At 41.9% G+C, this 23,065-nt stretch overlaps 2 protein-coding genes across 2 annotated transcripts in view; one reads left to right on the plus strand and one right to left on the minus strand.

Annotated features, from left to right (window-relative positions):
- LOC119332888 (MADS-box transcription factor 50-like) overlaps window positions 1-3,412 on the plus strand; it is a 4,784-nt gene extending 1,372 nt beyond the window's left edge. Inside the window, exons 2-6 of the mRNA XM_037605990.1 lie at window positions 1,770-1,848; window positions 2,192-2,253; window positions 2,424-2,523; window positions 3,001-3,084; window positions 3,275-3,412. Coding sequence (XP_037461887.1) covers window positions 1,770-1,848; window positions 2,192-2,253; window positions 2,424-2,523; window positions 3,001-3,084; window positions 3,275-3,412 — 463 coding nt within the window. The remainder of the gene's footprint in view (window positions 1-1,769; window positions 1,849-2,191; window positions 2,254-2,423; window positions 2,524-3,000; window positions 3,085-3,274) is intronic.
- Window positions 3,413-21,940: 18,528 nt separating this feature from the next.
- On the minus strand, window positions 21,941-22,789 carry LOC119332889. The gene is made up of 3 exons (XM_037605991.1): window positions 22,770-22,789; window positions 22,187-22,463; window positions 21,941-22,066 (listed from the first exon to the last, which is right to left on the minus strand). Exons 1-3 carry the CDS (start codon window positions 22,787-22,789, stop codon window positions 21,941-21,943), a joined length of 423 nt encoding a protein of 140 aa, XP_037461888.1.
- Between the last annotated feature and the right edge of the window lie 276 nt (window positions 22,790-23,065).

Raw genomic sequence — 23,065 nt, forward strand, 5'->3', positions numbered from 1 at the left:
CGGTTCGGCACGAACCGGCGCTAAAGTGCCACCACGTGGCGTGAGCTCGCGCCCTGCTACGGGGGACCTTTAGTACCGGTTGGTGTTACCAACCTGTACTAAAGGTTTTTTTTTGAATTTTTTTTTGAATTTTTAATTTTTCTGAATTATTTGATGATTTAGTCTCTAATCACCTCTCTTAACTGCTCAAGTGTGGATCACTCATTCCAAATCATCTAACTTCCCGATCGGTCATCCATCCCTCTCACTACTCCAGCCCGAGCACGCTTAACTTTCAGGTTTTATTCTCCTTCGTTTCCGAGTCTGCTCTTATTGTTTTCCTGACAATAGTAAGATGTCAATCCTATTAACCCTCAGGAGTTTAGCTTGAGCATGAAGTCACACATTTCACCGTTTGAGTTTGAAACTATTATTCTAAAAAAACAGTAATTATTTAGTAACGCTAATATTTCTTGAATAAGTTTGACCATAGTTTGACCACAGTTTGACCATAGTTTGACCAGATTTGACCAAAATTCAAAAAATTGAAATAATTATTTAGTAACACTAATATTCTTGAATAATTATGTAGTAACACTAATATTTCTTGAATAAGTAGTTTGACCATAGTTTGACCAGATTTGAACAAAATTCAAAAAAACTGAGATACTTATTTAGTAACACTAATATTATTGCGTAATTATTTAGTAACACTCTATATTTCTTGAATTAGTTGTTTTACCGGTTTGACAAGATTTAACCAAAATTCAAAAAAACATAAATTAGAGCATATCTTTTTTTCCTTTTACAATTTGTCATTTCAAAAATTGTCCTAAACCCTAAACCCGGGACTTAAAACGTCGAAAACTCTATGCTAAATAGTAAAAACTAAGGGTTTAGACCATAAAACTTAACCCTAAACGCTGAAATCTAAACCCTAGCACTAAACGCTAAAAACGTCCAAAAAAACGTCTAAAACGCCCAAAAACTCTATTTTCCCTTTGGAATTTTGTGATTTTGAAAAATTGTTGAAACGGAAAAATGGGTGTTTCAGCGGATCAATCGCTTTGTTCTGCAAATTTTGATATATTATATGTATTTTTCTGAATTAGGATGATTTAGTTATGATTTTTTCAAGTTTGAAAATTGCCCTATAGTGCCGGTTTGTGTCTCCAACCGGTACTATAGGTCAGACCCCGTTAGTACCGGTTCATGGCACGAACCGGTACTAAAGGTTAGACCTTTAGTACCGGTTCGTGCCACGAACCGATACTAAAGGTGATCGTGGGGCCCCGGCCTGACGCCAGCCTGCCACCACCCCTTTAGTACCGGTTCGTGCCACGAACCGGTACTAAAGGTTCAACACGAACCGGCATTAATGCAAATCCGTTCGAACCGGCACTAATGGTACCATTAGTACCGGCTCAAATACAAACCGGCACTAATGTGCTTCACGTTTGACCCTTTTTCTACTAGTGACGGTTAGTACATCTAGGCTACTCATTTCCCTATGGCCTAGATTCTTTAACCAATAGGATAATCTGGGATGGAAGGAAAGCAAAAAATATAGTAATATATAGAATAATAACCAAATGCTACTGGCCAGCCTAGAATTACACGGGACGCACTAATGCTTGTCACAATAGCTTATCTTGAGATCGTTTGCCGTGTAGGAGTACTACGTGTTTGGTTATGGTTGTTAACCCTGAGTTAATTAACTGTTTATAGAGTAATTAACTGTTATTGTTGTTGTTATTATTGTATATTTTACATCTTAAATTTAAATTCAGCATGCAGAATACAATTGGACGTTATAATGAGACAAACACAAAGGATAGTACTAGCAACCAGGTACATCAAGATATAGAGGTGCATAGTCTGTGTTTCATACACATAGTACTCCCTCTTTATTACTAATATATAGTGCATATTACTTTTGTCTTGCTCAACTTTTTAAGCTTTTACCAAGTTTGTAGAAAAAGTCATCAGCATCTACAATACCATTAGGTTTATCATGAAATATTTTTCATATCATATGTATTGGTATGCAAATGTTCATATTGTTCTCTATAAACTCAGCCAAACATTACAATTTTTGACTTCAGAAAAATGTAATATGCACTGTATTTTGGCATCGATTGATAGTAGTACCTTGTGGTTTGATTTTAAATGTGACAAAAATTTCAAAAACGCTATGTGATCTCAACTGCAGAAAATAAAAGCTGATGCAGAGGCCTTGTCAAAGAAGCTCGATGCTCTTGAAGCATACAAAAGGTAACAACTATGAGAAATGAGACTATTCCCTCCGTTCCAAAATAGATGACCCAAATTTATACTAAATTTAGTATAAATTTGGGTCATCTATTTTGGAACGGAGGGAGTACTTTTTATGCGCTACCAGCCAAATTATCGGTTGGAATCCTCTCTATACTGTTGAGATGCAGGAAAATTTTGGGTTCTAATTTAGAAGAATGCTCTATTGAAGAACTGCAAAGCATAGAGGACAGAACTGAAAAAAGCCTTCTTAGCATCAGAACAATGAAGGTTAGCAAATTCTAACTCAGTCCACATGAAGTTTTAGCAATAACGAATCCATGTGTGATTTAATGATACACAAGACAGGCAATGGAATCTTACACAATAGCTAATGCGACGTAAATTCTTAATTATATTAGAGCAAGTATAATAAGGTGACATAAGCAGATTATAAGAGTTGCCACATCAGATTTGTGGTTAGTTTTTTTTTTTGAGGCAAAGATTTGTGGTTAGTTGGAGGAGGGAGAACAGAAATGGGTCGTAAACTTGCATCAAGCTACAACACTGGCTCCAAAAAGCTTCGTGAGAGAGTGAGGTGTGTCAAGTACTAATGTCTTTTTTCAAAAAGGATGTTTAAGCTGCCATCTTTGCATCATTAATTACTTAGTATATGTATATTTATATCTAAGTGCAAAGGTAATAGAAACTTAGCATGCTACCAGTACCAGTGCAAGCTTAATGCTACTCAATTATCTTACATGTCAGGCTCGGCGGTTGGAAGAGCAGCTCGCTAAGCTGAGGCAGAATGTGGTGAAGTTGAGCCACCACAAACAAGAACTATATTTCCAGGTAAAGATGGACAATGAAATTGCCTTCAAGAATGAAACAACCCAACTCTGAACACATATCATGTCCCTCATGTGCATCCCGGTCGAGATCACCACCCATCCATGCATCTAGCAAGCAGCTCAACTAAGTGTAACATATAGGAGTATAATGATCTGTCCACTGATGGGCTTGCCCTCGTTAACATGTGCAGTACCAGAAGGAGCACCACCTTGCGATGGCGGCGGCAGCCTCTGCTATGGCAACCTTCCCAGACGACGATGACCACCACGACGTCATGGATGTGGAGACGGAGCTATTTCTTGGATTGCCTGGCTCAAGTCGTTCATAAGAGAGAGTACATGCTGGAGAAAATGCTCAGAATAAGCTGGAAACGTCTCCGTTTCCAGCCTTAGCAATAGCAGACAACGAATGAATGAGACACTAATAAAGCCAACCGTGTTTTTGCTTCTTACTTATGATTATTTTCAACGTTAAATGTTGGTCGAGCAAAGGAAAGCACCGAGGCGTTCGCTTCTCCGAGCGTGCAAGCGGTTAGGAAACTAATCCTGCAAGTAGTATCACAGTTGGATCCGGCTTGCCTGCTCCCTTCCCATGCTCCCATCCGTGCTCCCACTTCATCCTACGGTTGTCTTTTTTTCTTTTTTCTTTCTAATCTAATCATCTCCCCTCTGATTTTAAAGGGGTGGGACCGGGCCTTATTTTTTTCCAATTAAATCAAGCCACATACGCGGGAGCACGGATGGGCACACGCCGGGGGAGCAGGCAAGTCTCGTCCATCACAGTTTGAACTTTTGATTCTAATCCATGGAAGGAGCAACTGGCATGGTTGTGCCTCTGCTTTGTTAGTGTTTTCTTTTGCAAGAAGTTACTGTCTTTACCTTTGCCACTCTCTTCGCCTTTGTTACTTTCTTTATTAAATCTTCATCTTTTCATGCTTTCAACTGGCATAGTTGTGCCTATGCTCCCTGAAAATGACCGTGGGGGGCATCTTCCCTGCTCCAAGGGACGTGCACTGCTACCTTCAAAAACATGTGCACGATTGAGATCTGTCCTGAATCTGTCTGGTCCCTTCATTTTCTCTTCCTGCCGTGGTGGAACCGTTGGTGGTGAAGGGAGATGTGGCGTGGCTACGGTTTTATAGGGGAGAAGGCCTTGCACTTTGTCCTTGTTGGTTTCAATTTTATTATTTGATTCTCCGAGTTCCTTCGGAGTGAAATTCAAGTATAAAATACCCTATGGGTGTCTTTTTGTTAATAAAATAAAATTTAGCTCGTCGGTACTCTTGATCGTACACCTTTATTGACCAAAAACATTTGTAAGGCATGAACTTGCCGTACCCCTGAAATATAATAATGACAAAGAACCAAAAGCCAAACAAATGACACGTATCATTCAAGATATGTTTGTAGCTGCATCCGTATCATACTTGGATAATTCCAAAATTTGGAAGTCAGTTCGGAATCATGGTAAACAGATCCCTTTTTTCATAGACAACCACCAGTTTGCCCTTGCAATCTCTTTTTTTGGAGTGGCTGGAGGCTCGAGCATCGTGCCGAGCCTGGAGCAGCGAGTGGTCAGTCAATTGGGTGATGAACCGATTGCGACATCTTGACAACCTAGGTCGGGTGGCATGCGGTGACAAGCTACTCCTGCGAGATGGGTGAAGGTGGAGAGGCTGGATAACTAGGCGATCTCCATTGGCACCGATGGGCGAAGCCAGTCCCTATTTTTCATGGATCCAAAGAGGTGGGAAGGAAGGAGTAATTGTGTGTACTGGTACTCCTATGACGTGTTCGTTTTTGTACTTAACAGTTTCTAATGAATGTTGTAGATTGAAATATTATGTTAGCCAAAGGATTACCACCATATTTTAAAAATTGAAACGGTGAGGCTATCGGTTCCAATTTGGAATACTTGAGGTGATTCTTTTAAAAGACCAGCCGGTTGACAAGTATGGCTGGAGCGGGCGCGGTCGATGAAGACGGCGTTGCACGCGTGGTTGTGTCGTGGTTAGCCTGTTGACTCTTGAAGGCGTCCAGACCCTCGCCGAAATCGACCACCTGGGTGTCGAGCTACTTGACCTCCGTGGATAGAGAAAAAAATATTGCAGTAATTCCTCCAAAGTTTTCTGCACACCCTCCATGGCTTGCAACACAAATTTCGTCTGAGCCGACGGAGTCGCCGACAATGCCGTTGCAACCGCCCTAAATCGAGCCTAGCCCGCTAGGGATTTCGTGTTTGGTCATCGGAGCAACTGGACACCCTTTGCGGTGGATGTTACAGCTCGATCGCGGGATTGTGGTGCAGCGGTGACTGGCAAAGCTCTGAATACCACGTTGTTACGACCCCGGGAGAGATCGAACAGGCATGAGGAGGAGATCCAGGAGAAGGGGATGAGATCCAGAGGTATGAGAAGGGGTAGGTGAGAAGAGAGTTCAGGATGAGAAGGAATCTGAATTATCTCAAATGGCAACATGCCTACACTACCATCGCGGCTACACCTTTAACGCCACAGCCTGGCTCAGGCCCACACGTCATACTCACACATCCTAGTGACAACTATTCCACTAGCTCCTCCAGTGGATCCAGTTCTTCTTCTCCTCCAAGTTCCTATTGCTGCACTTGTGCCTCTCTATCTGCCTCTGCTTCAGTGTGGGGCTTGACTGGAGTGGAGGGCGTGACACGAGCATTGTGCTGAGCCTGGAGCAGCGAGTGGTCGGTCAATTGGGTGACGAACCGATTGCAACATCTTGACAACCTACATCGGGTGGCGTGCGGTGACAAGCTACTCCTGCGAGGTGGGTGAAGGTGGAAAGGCTGGATAACTAGGCGATCTCCATTGGCACCGATGGCCGAAGCCGGTCCCTATTTTTCATAGATCCAATGAGGTGGGAAGGAAGGAGTAATTGCGTGTACTGCTACTCCGATGATGGCGGCCGTGTTCATTTTTGTACTTAACAGTTTGTAACGAATGTTGCGGATTGCAATATTATGTTAGGATTACCACCATATTGAAAAAATTGAAACGATGAGGCTATCAGTTCAAAATTTGGAATACTTGAGGTGATTCTTTTAAAAGACCAGCCCCGGATCAAATGAATACACGTAGTATTGGAGCCAATCCGTTAATAAATCATAAATTGTTGCTAGCCGAGTTGGTCATTGGGCCTTTAGTGTGCCTTTGGCTAAGGGTAATATTTCCCTAGATTTTACTAAAAGACCAGTGCATCTTTAAAAAAATATAAGGTGTCGGTGGTTTCATATAAACGGTGATATCACCTGACATTTTCCCTCTTGGCATTACCAGCTTGCTTCTACTGAAATCTAACAACATGAAGCTATCTTCTTTATTAATAGCAAACTAATTATTGCTGCCTCTGTAAATAAATATAAGACATTTCCTCTAAAACGCCTTATATTTATGTACAGAGGGAGTACAAAATAGTTGAAATTTTAGGTTCTTTATAAGTCAAACTTCCTTAAGTTTAATCAACTATATGGGAAAATATGTTAAGACTTACAAAAAAAAGCATAGTATGAAAATATCTATATCTATACTGAATAATACTAATAAATGGCACATGCCATGCACGTGTTGTGAAACTCATATTTGGATGGACGTCTGTCAATCATTTTTGTATTTATTAACTTGTTTCTTTCAACTGAGATGCATACACACGCACATAGACAAAATTGATAATAAGTTTGCTAATCTCACACAGTTTCTAGAAAAAGGTATAATTAAAACTATGATGAGCCTATTCATGGAAATCATTAAGTAACTAATGATCAACTGTAAGAATTTTTTTTAAAATTATAGCGGTGCATTATTTGTTCTTCACATTTTAAAGTACCAGGGAGAAAAGGTAAATTCCTCCAGTGTTTTTCTTGATAAAATTTAATACGTTCTAGACTAAGCAATGTAGAGAGATTAAGTCCCTTATTTATCGTTATAAAACAGATGGTTATTCGAACGACTAAATATGTTTGATTGTTTTTTTTTGTGATGGATACTCAAACATTGTTTTTTTTTCTGTGATGGATACTCAAACATTGTTGATAGAAACAAAGAGAAAACCATGTCACAACATTTGTAAAACAATCTATAAGTAAATGTAAAAGATATTTAGTTAAAACAGTATATCACATTCATGCTTCTATTTTACCTATGGTTTTTTAGTTTGGTAAAAAAACGCGTCTTTCCGGAAGCTGTAGCGTCCCATGTCTTCATGTCATTTATCGCAATCTACTATCTCCTACCGTGAGCATGCTACAATTTTCTACTCTCTCTCTCTCTCTCTCTCTCTCTCTCCAGTGATTGTATTAATGCAATTTAGTAACTCCTACACTAAGCAACGAAGAGAGTACCAAGTCTCTTGTTTATCCTGATAAATCATATTAGATCAATGATTATATATGTTTGTTTGTGGGAAAATGATTATATATACTTGATCAATCCGAATCTTACAAAGAAAATGTTGGTAAAAACAAACAGAACTATGTCACAACATTTGTAACCTAAGTGAAGGGGGTATCGATCTGCTTTGTTTTGGTCTATTTGGAAAAGTAGAAATGGAATTATCTTTGAAAATAAAAGGATAAATGATCCTTTCTCTATAATCAAACTAATGAGTTACTGGTTGGTTGATTGGTCTATCTTGCAGACAAAGGAGCCGCAAAAAAAGGTGTTGGAGTTGGGAGCAAGACTGCTAGAGCGAGTAGCAAGTGAATTTTACATAGCGACGCAGGGGTGGAGAATCAGTGTGGCGAGACTGGAGGGATGAAAGACTCTACCGCCTGCTAAAGCTGTTGCTCATGAACGTTGCTGTGGTGCTCTAGTGGTTTTTCATGATCTTTTGGTGTCCTTTTGAACTATGTAATCCCATGTTGTTGGGGGCTGCAGACTACAGACTCGCTGGTAGTTTGTTTATGTTGCGAGATGATCTATCTGGTAGTTTATCGTTTCTAGTTATCTGTTCTAGGGCGAATACTTTGGTTGATGGTGGTTTTCAGTATTGAAAATCGGAAGGGGGAAGCCCTTCTTTGATAAAAAAAAAGAATCTGTAAGTGAAGGTAAAAGTATTATTTTTGAGAACTAGGTAAAAAATATTTAGTGATGACACATATTACATTCGCACTTTTAGGCCTCCTTTGGTTTGTAGGAATTTCATAGGGTGGGTTTTTTAAGGAAATATTCTTATAGAGCTCTTTGATTTGTAGGAATGAAATCCTATTCCTATGGAGAAAATCTTCCTATCCTTCACATTTCATAGGAAAATAAACATTAGCCTAGATTCAATGGAAAAAAATCCTATGATGTGAAACAAAGGACATCTCCTTTCATTTTTCTACTCATAGGATTTGAGATGCATGACATCTCATTTTCTATAATTTTCTATTCCTATAATTTTCCTACCCTATGAACCAAACGAGGCCTTATTGTACTTGCAGTTCTCTAATTTTGTAAAATAGTAAATGCGCACGTGCAATGCATGTTAATATTTAGGCAATATATTAATTGCACGTGGATATTAGGTATGCTATTATTTATGTGTTAATTCTATGATTAGTGCAATATTTGGTATGATAATAATTGCACGTTAAACACGTTGGACGCTCGCCATTGAAGCAGTCTAGGTTGTTGGATTGACTTAGTTTGATGGCCGAGATCAGTTGGATCTGCCCCTTTAGGTCTTTTAATATTGGTATAGATATAGATATAGATAAAAATGTGTCTTTTTACATAAGATGTACCGCTGCATCTGTTTGCTGGCTTGTTGCTAGTTGTTGCTAGTACAGTAGTACTCTCTCTCTCTCTCTCTCTCATTTGCTTGCAGTTGCTAATACTACTACTTGGGTCAGCATGCCAGAACTTTCCAGAAAGAGATGGGAGAATCACGCGTGCAGCCTATTCAGAGAAGGGCACGCTGCAGCACAGTGGTAGAGTCCACTACGGATCCCAGCAATGTGGACCATTTGATGAGGCTACCAATGGTGCAGTTGTGGCCACGATGTCCCCTGGTTTAAGAGGTTAAATGTGACCGTCGGATAAGTATGATCCAACGGTCCATATAAGCTGATATTCATACACTATATAGGAGTATAGAAATGGGCTATTACTTCTGACGGTACGTCAAAGAAATTAGCCCCTGGAGTTGCCTACAAATTACCCACTATGCCATCTGTAAGTGAAGAGAATAATCCGATTTTATTTTAGAGTCGCCATGGAGTTCGGTTCTTATAGAGCGATGACTCCTGATTTCACAAGCATGGGAGTGCCAGCCAGGTGTACCCACTTTTTTTCTCGTCTTTTCTCTCCTCACTGCATGAGGTCATGGGCTGGCCCATGCACGCCGTGTGACGCCCTATTTTTTCCATTTCGTATTTTGCTTTTTTTATTCTCATTTCTTTTTTATTTTTCCTTCTTTAAATTATTTTAGGATTTCAAAAAAATTCAAATTACTAAAAGTTGTAAGTTTTGAAGAAAAATCAACAAATGATTATATGTTCGTGAATTAAAAAAGGCTTGGGAAACCATAAAATGTTCGTGATTTTCAATACCTGTCCGCATATTATTAAAAAAATCGTTATTTCAAAAATCTTCTCACGGAATTAAAAATTTCATGATTTTTAAAAATAGTTGTGTATTTCAATTATATCTGGGAATTTGAAAACAAATGTCCATGAAATTTGAAAAATACCATCTGAAATGATTTGAAAAAATTGTCGGGGAATACAATAATATTCACGATTTTGAAGAAAAATCATGTATTCAAAACATATTCGTGAATCTGAAAACAGTCCATGAAAATTTAGAAGATGTTCACAAAATTCAAAAACATATCTCAAATTTCAAAAGTTGTTCCCCAATTTTTTTTAAAAGCTCATTAATTCAAAAAGTGTTTGTTGAGTCAAAAATGTTCATAAATTCGAAATTTGTTCATGCATTTCAAAAAATGCCGTCTCAACATAAGAAATTTTTGTAGTAGGCGTTCATTTAGTATTTTATCTCTAGGATTTGATTAGTTTTTAAAAAGTCTTTATATGTCTAGGCGTTGATAGTAGTTCGTGCTCGATGAGATTTGCTTTTAGAGTTTCAAACATTCCGTTGCACGGCACAATGACAAGTGTGGCGTGACGAGGAAAGCTAGTAACCTTGGGATTTACCACATCGAATGCATTGTGCTCATGTGGACATCGCGACCATCATCAGCGAAGATGGGAAGAAAGATAAGTGACAACGGGCCACCATGTTAAAGTAGAGGATGCTCACATGTCATGGTATTGAGCCATACATATTTGGCTAGGGCGTAATATTTTTGTCTCCTGTTACAATGCACAGATATGTCAACGAAATTGCCTCCAAATTTACAAAACATTCCGCACCGATGTCACCTACAAGTGATAAACAAACATTTCACACAGGAAAATCCCAGGGCCGGCCCATGCAGTAGCAACCATCAATACTATGCTCTGCGTGCCGGGAGAAGACATAGCGTGCCTCATCGGCCTGGCCCATGTCCGGCGACCTGTTATTCAATTTCGTTTTCATTACCAATTGAAAAAATTCCTATCACTTAAAAATGAGAATTTTAAACTAAAATGTTTAATAGTTCATAAATGCTTGCGGATTCAAAAAATATTCGCATTTTTTTTGAAAAATTCATGGATTTTTAAAAAGTTCATTTATTAAGAAAGGTTAATGAAATTGTATAAAATTTTACCAATTGAAAATATCCTAAAATTCCAATTTTGTTCATGACCTACAAAATAGTTTGTTGATTCATAAAATGTTCACTGATTCAAAAGATGACCTTGCATTTAAAAAAATAAAAATATTCGGTAATTTCAGAATTAGGTTTCACGAATTTCCAAAAAAATATTCGTCGATTTCAGAAAGGTTTGCCTTTTGAAAGAAAATGTTTCTAAATATGTCCACAAGTTTCTAATATTTTGCGTATAGTATAAAATATTCATGTATCCAAAAATGTTTATGATTTTAGAAAATGTTTAAATCTTTAAAAATGTTCATGAATTTAGAAAATATTCATGATTTACGTTCTTGAGTTTAAAGGAATGTTCATGATTTTTAAAAATTGTTTACGATTTCATGTAAATGAGAGTGAAGTGTATCTCGGTGATACGACAAAATGTGATCATGGTCATTGAAGATTATGATTTTTGGTTCCTAATTGTTTAAAAGTGCAGCTACGCTATCTCGTCGTTTCGAGCGCACCCATCGCTGTCGTCAGATCAAACATCAGCGCGATGGTAGCCAATGACCTGTGCATGTCACGACAGGAGCGTGGTCCCACATTTGGGCAGTGTACCATGCGAGGAGTAATCCAGTTGGAAAGTGTAGGTCTGTATGCATTTATTTTGCATTTTCAATTTTTTTTAAAAAGCTATAACTTTTGAACCAAGCATCGAAATTAAGATCTATTTTCACCCCTAGGTTTCTCGCGACGAGCTCTTCAAAACCTGATTCCATATGAGTATGTTTTGACTAACTTTTTTCACGAGCAACTTTGGGTGATTTGGAGACAACTTTAATACTATAGAAAAGCAACTTTTTGTTAGTTTGCGTAGTATGACTACATATCATCGAAAATTTCGTTCAAGTTGGCTTCACCTCTAACTTACCTATCATAACTAGCAAGTATTCTATCGTAGCTAAGATTCACCTCCAAGTTGATAATATTATAGACAACTTAGTTTTGAAGGTAGACAAACATTATCATGAGTTGCCAGGCATGACTAACGAGTAGCCTTAACATCATCGTCAATTGCAGGCAATACTTTTTGGTATGTAAGAAACTTAGTTTCATAGATAGGCAACTTAGCACCGGTGGGCGGCCTCTTAATGTATTGTAGGCAATTGAAATAGTAATCACGGGCAACTAACCATCATCGGTGGGCAACTTGATAGTGTTTGTAGGCAATTTAGAAAAACAATGATGAACAACTTCATAATATTGTAGGCAACTAATATTTTAAAATTAGGCAACTGAGCAGCAATGATAGGCAACTAATTACCAATAGCGGACAACTAGACATCAATGGTAGGCAATTTCATAGTATTTGTAGACAACTGAGCATCGACCGTAGGCAACTGACCATCAATGATAGGCAACTGAGTATCAATCGTAGGCAAGTGAGCATCAATGTTAGGCAATTTCATAGTATTTATAGGCAACTGAACATCAATCGTAGGCAACTAACCATCAATGATAGGAAACTGACTATCAATGTTAGGCAATTTCATAGTATTTGTAGGCAACTGAACATCAATCGTAGGCAACTGAGCATCAATGATAGGCAACTGAGCAGCCATGATAGACAAGTTGGGATAAAGTTAGCAAGGTTCATAGGTACACTTAGTGTAGTGAATTTGCTTGTATGTCGCACTAAAGGCCCCTCATGTGTGATTTTCTCGTTTTTACACAAATCAACCTAATAGGAAGTCATACTAGGTCAAAAATAAGAAGTTGCTTTCCTATAGCACCAAAGTTGTCTCCATTCCACCCGAAGTTTCTCATAAAAAAGTTCGTCGAAACATACTCTTATAGGATCTATTTTTAAAGAATTCGTCACCAGAAACCCAACAGTCAAAACGGATCTGAATTCCAACCTTTGAATCAAAGTTATAGCTTTTTATTTTTTTGGAACATCAATTAAATGCACGTGAGATATGAAACATGGCTGATTTGTTAGACGAGAGTCACGTGAAAAGAGGACCACTTTGTTGGAAATATGCCCTAGAGGCAATAATAAATTGATTATTATTATATTTCCTTGTTCATGATAATCGTTTATTATCCATGCTAGAATTGTATCGATAGGAAACTCAGATACATGTGTGGATACATAGACAACACCATGTCCCTAGTAAGCCTCTAGTTGACTAGCTCGTTGATCAATAGATGGTTACGGTTTCCTGACCATGGACATTGGATGTCGTTGATAACGGGATCACATCATTAGGAGAATGATGTGATGGACAAGACCCAATCCTAAGCCTAACACAAGATCATGTAGTTCGTATGCTAAAGCTTTTCTAATGTCAAGTATCATTTCCTTAGACCATGAGATTGTGCAACTCCCGGATACCGTAGGAGTGCTTTGGGTGTGCCAAACGTCACAACGTAACTGGGTGGCTATAAAGGTACACTACAGGTATCTCCGAAAGTGTCTGTTGGGTTGGCACGAATCGAGACTGAGATTTGTCACTCCGTATAAGCGGAGAGGTATCTCTGGGCCCACTCGGTAGGACATCATCATAATGTGCACAGTGTGATCAAGGAGTTGATCATGGGATGATGTGTTACGGAACGAGTAAAAGAGACTTGCCGGTAACGAGATTGAACAAGGTATCGGGATACCGACGATCGAATCTCGGGCAAGTATCGTACCGATGGACAAAGGGAATTGCATACGGGATTGATTAAGTCCTTGACATCGTGGTTCATCCGATGAGATCATCGAGGAGCATGTGGGAGCCAACATGGGTATCCAGATCCCGCTGTTGGTTATTGGCCGGAGAGTCGTCTCGGTCATGTCTACGTGTCTCCCGAACCCGTAGGGTCTACACACTTAAGGTTCGGTGATGCTAGGGTTATAGGGATATTAGTATGCGGTAACCCAAATGTTGTTCGGAGTTCCGGATGAGATCCCGGACGTCACGAGGAGTTCCGGAATGGTCCGAAGGTAAAGAATTATATATAGGAAGTGCTATTTCGGCCATCGGGACAAGTTTCGGGGTCACCGGTATTGTACCGGGACCACCGGAAGGGTTCCGGGGGTCCACTAGGTGGGGTCACCTGCCCCGGGGGGCCACATGGGCTGTAGGGGTGTGCGCCTTGGCCTATATGGGCCAAGGGCACCAGCCCCAAGAGGCCCATGCGGCAAGAGATAAGGAAAGGAACAGTCCTAAAGGGGGAAGGCACCTCCTAGGTGCCTTGGGGAGGAGGGACTCCTCCCTAGTCGCACCCTTCCTTGGAGGAAGGGCCAAGGCTGCGCCCCCCCCCCGCTTCTCCCTTGGCCCTATATATAGTGGGGGGAAGGGAGGGCAGCCCAACCTAAGCCCTGGCGCCTCCCTCTCCCCCCCGTGACACATCTCCCTCCTCCCGCAGCGCTTGGCGAAGCCCTGTTGGAATCCCGCTACTTCCACCACCACGCCGTCGTGCTGCCGGATCTCCATCAACCTCTCCTTCCCCTTGCTGTATCAAGAAGGAGGAGACGTCGCTACTCCGTACGTGTGTTGAACGCGGAGGTGCCGTCCGTTCGGCACTAGGATCTCCGGTGATTTGGATCACGACGAGTACGACTCCTTCAACCCCGTTCTCTTGAACGCTTCCGCTTAGCGATCTACAAGGGTATGTAGATGCACTCTCCTTCCCCTCATTGCTGGTCTCTCCATAGATAGATCTTGGTGACACGTAGGAAAATTTTGAATTTCTGCTACGTCCCCCAACAGTGGTATCATGAGCTTGTCTATTGCGTAGATTCTATGCACGAGTAGAACACAAAGTAGTTGTGGGCGTTGATTTTGTTCAATATGCTTACCGTTACTAGTCCAATCTTGATTCGGCGGCATTGTGGGATGAAGCGGCCCGGACCAACCTTACACGTACGCTTACGTGAGACCGGTTCCACCGACAAACATGCACTAGTTGCATAAGGTGACTGGCGGGTGTCTGTCTCTCCCACTTTAGTCGGATCGGATTCGATGAAAAGGGTCCTTATGAAGGGTAAATAGCAATTGGCATATCACGTTGTGGTTTTGCGTAGGTAAGAAACGTTCTTGCTAGAAACCCATAGCAGCCACGTAAAACATGCAAACAACAATTAGAGGACGTCTAACTTGTTTTTGCAGGGTATGCTATGTGATGTGATATGGCCAAAGGATGTGATGAATGATATATGTGATGTATGAGATGATCATGTTCTTGTAATAGGAAACACGACTTGCATGTCGATGAGTATGACAACCGGCAGGAGCCATAGGACTTGTCTTTATTTATTTATGACCTGCGTGTCAACTTAAACGTCATGCAATTACTTTACTTTATTGCTAACCGTTAGCTGTAGTAGTAGAAGTAATAGTTGGCGAGACAACTTCATGAAGACACGATGATGGAGATCATGATGATGGAAATCATGGTGTCATGCCGGTGACGATGATGATCATGGAGCCCCGAAGATGGAGATCAAAAGGAGCAAAGTGATATTGGCCATATCATGTCACTATTTGATTGCATGTGATGTTTATCATGTTTATACATCTTATTTGCTTAGAACAACGGTAGTAAATAAGATGATTCCTCTTTAAAATTTCAAGAAAGTGTTCCCCCTAACTGTGCACCATTACGACAGTTCGTTGTTTCGAAGCACCACGTGATGATCGGGTGTTAGATTCTTACGTTCACATACAACGGGTGTAAGCCAGATTTACACACGCGAAACACTTAGGTTGACTTGACGAGCCTAGCATGTACAGACATGGCCTCGGAACACAGAAGACCGAAAGGTCGAACATGAGTCGTATAGAAGATACGATCAACATGAAGATGTTCACCGATGTTGACTAGTTCGTCTCACGTGATGATCGGACACGGCCTAGTTGACTCGGATCATGTAATCACTTAGATGACTAGAGGGATGTCTATCTGAGTGGGAGTTCATAAGATGAACTTAATTATCCTGAACATAGTCAAAAAGGATTTTGCAAATTATGTCGTAGCTCGCGCTTTAGTTCTACTGTTTAGATATGTTCCTAGAGAAAATTTAGTTGAAAGTTGATAGTAGAATTATGCAGACTAGGTCTGTAAACTGAGGATTGTCCTCATTGCTTCATAGAAGGCTTATGTCCTTAATGCACCGCTCAGTGTGCTGAACTTCGAACGTCGTCTGTGGATGTTGCGAACATCTGACATACACATTTTTGATAACTACGTGATAGTTCAGTTAAACGGTTTAGAGTTGAGGCACCGAAGACGTTTTGAAACATCGCGAAACATATGAGATGTTTCAAGGGCTGAAATTGGGATTTCAGGCTCGTGCCCACGTCAAGAGGTATTAGACCTCTGACGATTTTCTTAGCCTACAAACTAAGGAGAAAAGCTCAATTGTTGAGCTTGTGCTCAGATTGTCTGAGTACAACAATCATTTGAATCGAGTAGGAGTTGATCTTCCAGATGAGATATTGATGTTTCTCCAAAGTCATTACCACCAAGCTACTAGAGCTTCGTGATGAACTATAATATATCAGGGACATATATGATGATCTTTGAGATATTCGTGATGTTTGACACCACAAAAGTAGAAATCAAGAAGGAGCATCAATTGTAGATGGTTGGTGAAACCACTAGTTTCAAGAAGGGCAAGGGCAAGAAGGGATACTTCATGAAACGGCAATTCAGCTGCTGCTCTAGTGAAGAAACCCAAAGTTGAACCCAAACCCGAGACTAAGTGCTTCTGTAATAAGGGGAACAGCCACTGGAGCAGAATTACCCTAGATACTTGGTAGATTAGAAGGCTGGCAAGGTCGATAGAAGTATATTGGATATACATTGTGTAGATGTGTACTTTACTAGTACTCCTAGTAGCACCAGGGTATTAGATACCGGTTCGGTTGCTAAGTGTTAGTAACTCGAAATAAAAGCTACGAAACAAACGGAGACTAGCTAAAGGTAAGCTGACGATATGTGTTGGAAGTGTTTCCAATGTTGATATGATCATGCATCGCACGCTCCCTCTACCATCGAGATTGGTGATAAACCTAAATAATTGTTATTTGGTGTTTGCGTTGAGCATAGACATGATTGGATTATGTCTATCGCGATACGGCTATTCATTTAAGGAGAATAATGGTTACTCTGTTTATTTGAATAATACCTTCACTGGTCTTGCACCTAAAATGAATGGTTTATTGAATCTCGATCGTAGTGATACACATGTTCATGCCAAAAGATATAAGATAGTAATGATAGTACCACCTACTTGTGGCACTGCCACGTAAGTCATATCGGTATAAAACGCATGAAGAAGCTCCATGTTGATGGATCTTTGGGCTCACTCGTTTTTGAAAAGTTTGAGACATGCGAACCATGTCTATTGGTGTATATGCATGAAGAAACTCCATGCAAATGGACCGTTTGGACTCACTTGATTTTGAATCACTTGAGACATGCAAATCATACCACATGGGCAAGATGACTGAAAGCCTCGGTTTCAGTAAAATGGAACCAGAAAGCAACTTGCTGGAAGTAATACATTTTGATGTGTGCAGTCCAATGAGTGCTGAGGCGTGTAGTGGATATCGTTATGTTCTTACTTCACAGATGATTTGAGTAGATGTTGAGTATATTTACTTGATGAATCACGAGTCTGAATTATTGAAAGGTTCAAGTAATTTCAGGATGAAGTTGAAAGATCGTCGTGACAAGAGGATAAAATATTTATGATATGATCATAGAGATGAATATCTGAATTACGAGTTTGGCACAGAATTAAGACATTGTGGAAATTGTTTCACAACTAATACAGCCTGGAACACCATAGTGTGATGGTGTGTCCGAACATCATAACTGCACCCTATTGGATATGATGCATACCATGATGTCTCTTATCGAATTACCACGATAGTTTATGGGTTAGGCATTAGAGACAACCACATTCACTTTAAAGAGGGCACCACGTAATTCCGATGAGATGACACCGTATGAACTATGGTTTAGAGAAACCTAAGCTGTCATTTCTTAAAAGTTTGGGGCTGCAACGCTTATGTGAAAAAGTTTCAGGCTGATAAGCTCGAACCCAAAGCGGATAAATGCATCTTCATAGGACACCCAAAACAGTTGGGTATACCTCCTATCTTAGATCCGAAAGCAATAAGGGATTGTTTCTAGAATCGGGTCCTTTCTCGAGGAAAAGTTTCTCTCAAAAGAATTGAGTGGGAGGATGGTGGAGACTTGATGAGGTTATTGAACCGTCTCTTCAACTAGTGTGTAGCAGGGCACAGGAAGTTGTTCCTGTGGCACCTACATCAATTGAAGTGGAAGCTTATGATAGTGATCATGAAACTTCAGATCAAGTCACTACCAAACCTCGTGGGATGACAAGGATGCGTGCTACTCCAGAGTGGTACGTAATCCTGTCTTGGAAGTTATGTTGCTAGACAACAATAAACCTACGAGCTATGGAGAAGCGGTGGTGGGCCTGGATTCCGATAAATGGCTCGAGGCCATATAATCCGAGAGAGGATCCATATATGAAAACAAAGTGTAGACTTTGGAAGAACTACTTGATGGTCGTAAGGCTGTTAGGTACATATGGATTTTAAAAGGAAGACGGACAATGATGGTAAATGTCACCATTAAGAAAGCTCGACTTGTCGTTAAGATGTTTTTCGACAAGTTCAAGGAGTTGACTATGATGAGACTTTCTCACTCGTAGCGATGCTAAGAGTCTGTTGGAATTATATTAGCGATTACTGCATTATTTATGAAATCTTGCAGATAGGATGTCAAAACATTGTTTCCTCGACGATTTTCTTGAGGAAAAGTTGTATGTGATACAACCGGAAGGTTTTGTCAATCCTGAAAGATGCTAATAAGTATGCAAAGCTCCAGCAATCCTTCTAAGGACTGGAGTAAGCATCTCAGAGTTGGAATGTATGCTTTGATGAGATGATCAAAGATTTTGGGTGTATACAAAGTTTATGAGAAACTTGTATTTCCAAAGAAGTGAGTGGGAGCACTATAGAATTTCTGATGAGTATATGTTGTTGACATATTGTTGATCAAAAATGATGTAGAATTTCTAGAAAGCATATAGGGTTATTTGGAAAGGTGTTTTTTAATGGAAAACTTGGATTAGGCTACTTGAGTATTGAGCATTAAGATCTATAAGGATAGATCAAAACGCTTAATAGTACTTTTAAATGAATACAAACCGTGACAAGATTTTGAAGGAGTTCAAAATGGATCGGCAAAGAAGGAGTTCTTGGTTGTGTTATAAGGTGTGAACATTGAGTAAGACTCGAAACCTGACCGCGGCAGAATAGAGAGAAAGGACAAAGGTCGTCCCCTATGCTTTAGACGTAGGCTCTACAGTATGCTATGCTGTGTACCGCACCTGAAGTGTGCCTTGCCATGAGTCAGTCAAGGGGTACAAGAGTGATCCAAGAATGGATCACAGGACAGCGGTCAAAGTTATCCTTAGTAACTAGTGGACTAAGGAATTTTCTCGATTATGGAGGTGGTAAAAGAGTTCGTCGTAAAGGGTTACGCCGATGCAAACTTTGACACTAATCCAGATTATTCTGAGTAGTAAACTGGATTCGTATAGTAGAACAGTTATTTGGAATAGCTCCAAATAGAGCGTGGTAGCTGCATCTAGGAGATGACATAGAGATTTGTAAAGCACACACGGATCTGAAAGGTTCAGACCCGTTGACTATAACCTCTCTCACAAGCATAACATGATCAAACCCAGAACTCATCGAGTGTTAATCACATGGTAAATGTGAACTAGATTATTGACTCTAGTAAACTCTTTGGGTGTTAGTCACATGGGGATGTGACCTTGAGTGTTAATCGCATATCGATGTGAACTGGATTATTGACTCTAGTGCAAGTGGGAGACTGTTGGAAATATGCCCAAGAGGCAATAATAAATTGATTATTATTATATTTCCTTGTTCATGATAATCTTTTATTATCCATGCTAGAATTGTATTGATAGGAAACTCAGATACATGTGTGGATACATAGACAACACCATGTTCCTAGTAAGCCTCTAGTTGACTAGCTTGTTGATCAATAGATGGTTACGGTTTCCTGACCATGGACATTGGATGTCGTTGATAACGGGATCACATCATTAGGAGAATGATGTGATGGACAAGACCCAATCCTAAGCCTAGCACAAGATCATATAGTTCGTATGCTAAAGCTTTTCTAATGTCAAGTATCATTTCCTTAGACCATGAGATTGTGCAACTCCCGGATACCGTAGGAGTGCTTTGGGTGTGCCAAACGTCACAACATAACTGGGTGGCTATAAAGGTACACTACAGGTATCTCCGAAAGTGTCTGTTGGGTTGGCACGAATCGAGACTAGGATTTGTCACTCCGTGTAAGCGGAGAGGTATCTCTGGGCCCGCTCGGTAGGACATCATCATAATGTGCACAGTGTGATCAAGGAGTTGATCACGGGATGATGTGTTACGGAACAACTAAAAGAGACTTGCCGGTAACGAGATTGAACAAGGTATCGGGATACCGATGATCGAATCTCGGGCAAGTATCGTACCGATGGACAAAGGGAATTGCATACGCGATTGATTAAGTCCTTGACATCGTGGTTCATCCGATAAGATCATCGAGGAGCATGTGGGAGCCAACATGGGTATCCAGATCCCGCTGTTGGTTATTGGCCGGAGAGTCGTCTCGGTCATGTCTACGTGTCTCCCGAACCCGTAGGGTCTACACACTTAAGGTTCGGTGACGCTAGGGTTATAGAGATATTAGTATGCGGTAACCCGAATGTTGTTCGGAGTCCCGGATGAGATCCCGGACGTCACGAGGAGTCCCGGAATGGTCCGGAGGTAAAGAATAATATATAGGAAGTGCTATTTCGACTATCGGGACAAGTTTCGGGGTCACCGGTATTGTACCGGGACCACCGGAAGGGTCCCGAGGGTCCACCGGATGGGGCCACCTGCCCCGGGGGGCCACATGGGCTGTAGGGGTGTGCGTCTTGGCCTATATGGGCCAAGGGCACTAGCCCCAAGAGGCCCATGCGCCAAGAGATAAGGAAAGAAAGAGTCCTAAAGGAGGAAGGGCCAAGGCTGCGCCCCCCCCCCTTCTCCCTTGGCCCTATATATAGTGGGGGGGAGGGAGGGCAGCCCAACCTAAGCCCTGGCGCCTCCCTCTCCCTCCCGTGACACATCTCCCTCCTCCCGCAGCGCTTGGCGAAGTCCTGTTGGAATCCCGCTACTTCCACCATCACGCCGTCGTGCTGCTGGATCTCCATCAACCTCTCCTTCCCCTTGCTGGATCAAGAATGAGGAGACGTCGCTGCTCCGTACGTGTGTTGAACGCGGAGGTGCCGTTCGTTCGGCACTAGGATCTCCGGTGATTTGGATCACGACGAGTACGACTCCTTCAACCCCGTTCTCTTGAACGCTTCCGCTTAGCGATCTACAAGGGTATGTAGATGCACTCTCCTTCCCCTCGTTGCTGATCTCTCCATAGATAGATCTTGGTGACACGTAGAAAAATTTTGAATTTCTGCTACATCCCCCAACACACTTTTTCCTGACCAGGACAGCTAGGTGAGACCTTACGGAGAAAGCTATAATTTTCTATTTAGGTAGGTCTACTCGGCTGTCTGGTCGCTCGTGCGAGCCGCTTCTTCTTTTTCTGAGAGAGCGCTTGGTGCTGCAATCGGACGCCTGTGCGCCACCCAGCCACGTCCTTTTTTGTTTCTTCCATTGCAATGCACACTTCGTCCTGGAATTTAATATATTGAGACTAATTTGGTGTTCGAGATATTTAATAGTATATGTTTCTATAGTCTTGTCAAATTTAAACAAGATTGAGTTGAGACAAATCCAGAACTTCAACTATTCTGAAACCTAAAATGCTACACTTACGGGGCTGGGGTTACAGAATGAAGTTACGGGACGACGTGTGCCAATAAGCTAGTTGAAACAAAGGGAGTAACTAGGTAGGCCACTTGTGATTTATTCTGTTCTACTCGACTACGGAGGCAAAGGCAGTACAAGTACAATAACTAGCTTACTGAAACTACAGAGCACCGACTGATCGATGGAGCTACGTAAGTTGCCCTAGTAGTTCTTGATGCTGCCGTTGACGTCTACGTTGACGTTGGCCACATCGACGGCGGCGGGACTCTCCACGTCCTCCATCTCCTCCTCCCGGACGAACACCGCCTGGTCCAGCACCGACGCCGTCTCGCCCACGCCTCCCTACAGGTGTTGTGGTGGGGCGGGATGCGCGCCGCCGCCGTGGGTGTCAGCGTCAGCGTCGGCATCGACATCGGCGGGGACGAAGGCGCCCGTGTCCTGGTCGGCCGAAGACGCCGCTAACCCCTCCGTGGCACCTCCGAATAGGTGCGGTGGAGCGGCAGCCGAGCCGCCGCCGTGAGAATCGGCGCCGGCGGGGACGAAGACACCAGTGTCCTGGTCGGGCACCCACGACGCGTCCTCGCCGCCGTCAAGCGCTCCGCCGATGGTCTCGTCCGGCAGCACCGTGGCGGCGTGCTCCTCCTCGCCCTGGAGCACCTCGACGTTCTTGCGGTTGAGCGCCGCCTCCACCTGCGCCCCCGTCATCGCCCCCGCTGCGGCGCAGCTGCATGCAATCGCCCTTTTCGTCGGATAAAGACGCGCAAAAAATCTCCGCTTTATTCCACTAGCGATGCTTTTCGCATGATGTTTTCAACATCTTTTTCTGTCCTGTTCCCTCCATTAAAATAATATAAGATGCAAGTCTTTTAAAAGATTTTAGTATGGACTACATATGCATGCAGGGGCGGAATTGGGCCTGGAGCAACTGGGGCTATAGCCCCAGGCGTGGCCCAGGTCGCAACTATTGATCCAGCAGGAATTTTTAGTGTATGTATGCACTTACAAAGCCCAGCCTCAGACATGCACATACGGTCCCAGGCCCCAGCCCATATACGACTAAGAGAGCTCTCCATCGGCACCAGCCCACCATGCACGATCGCTCCGAAAAGGAATCCCGATCATCTCGCATTCTCGCTTGATCCCTATCTCCAGGATACATGACGCAGGCTCGCTCTCTCGCTTTCCATCGTCTGGCCAGATCGATACAAAAAGACCTCGTTCATGTTGCGCCGCCAATTCCCCTCAACCGATCGACTCGACGGGCAGGACGTCTGAACCTGCGCGTCTGCAGCCGGCGGCCGGCGTTCGGAACCTTGGATCATCTCG

This window comes from Triticum dicoccoides, chromosome 7A (assembly GCF_002162155.2).
Source record: "Triticum dicoccoides isolate Atlit2015 ecotype Zavitan chromosome 7A, WEW_v2.0, whole genome shotgun sequence".
Taxonomy (NCBI): Eukaryota; Viridiplantae; Streptophyta; class Magnoliopsida; order Poales; family Poaceae; genus Triticum; species Triticum dicoccoides.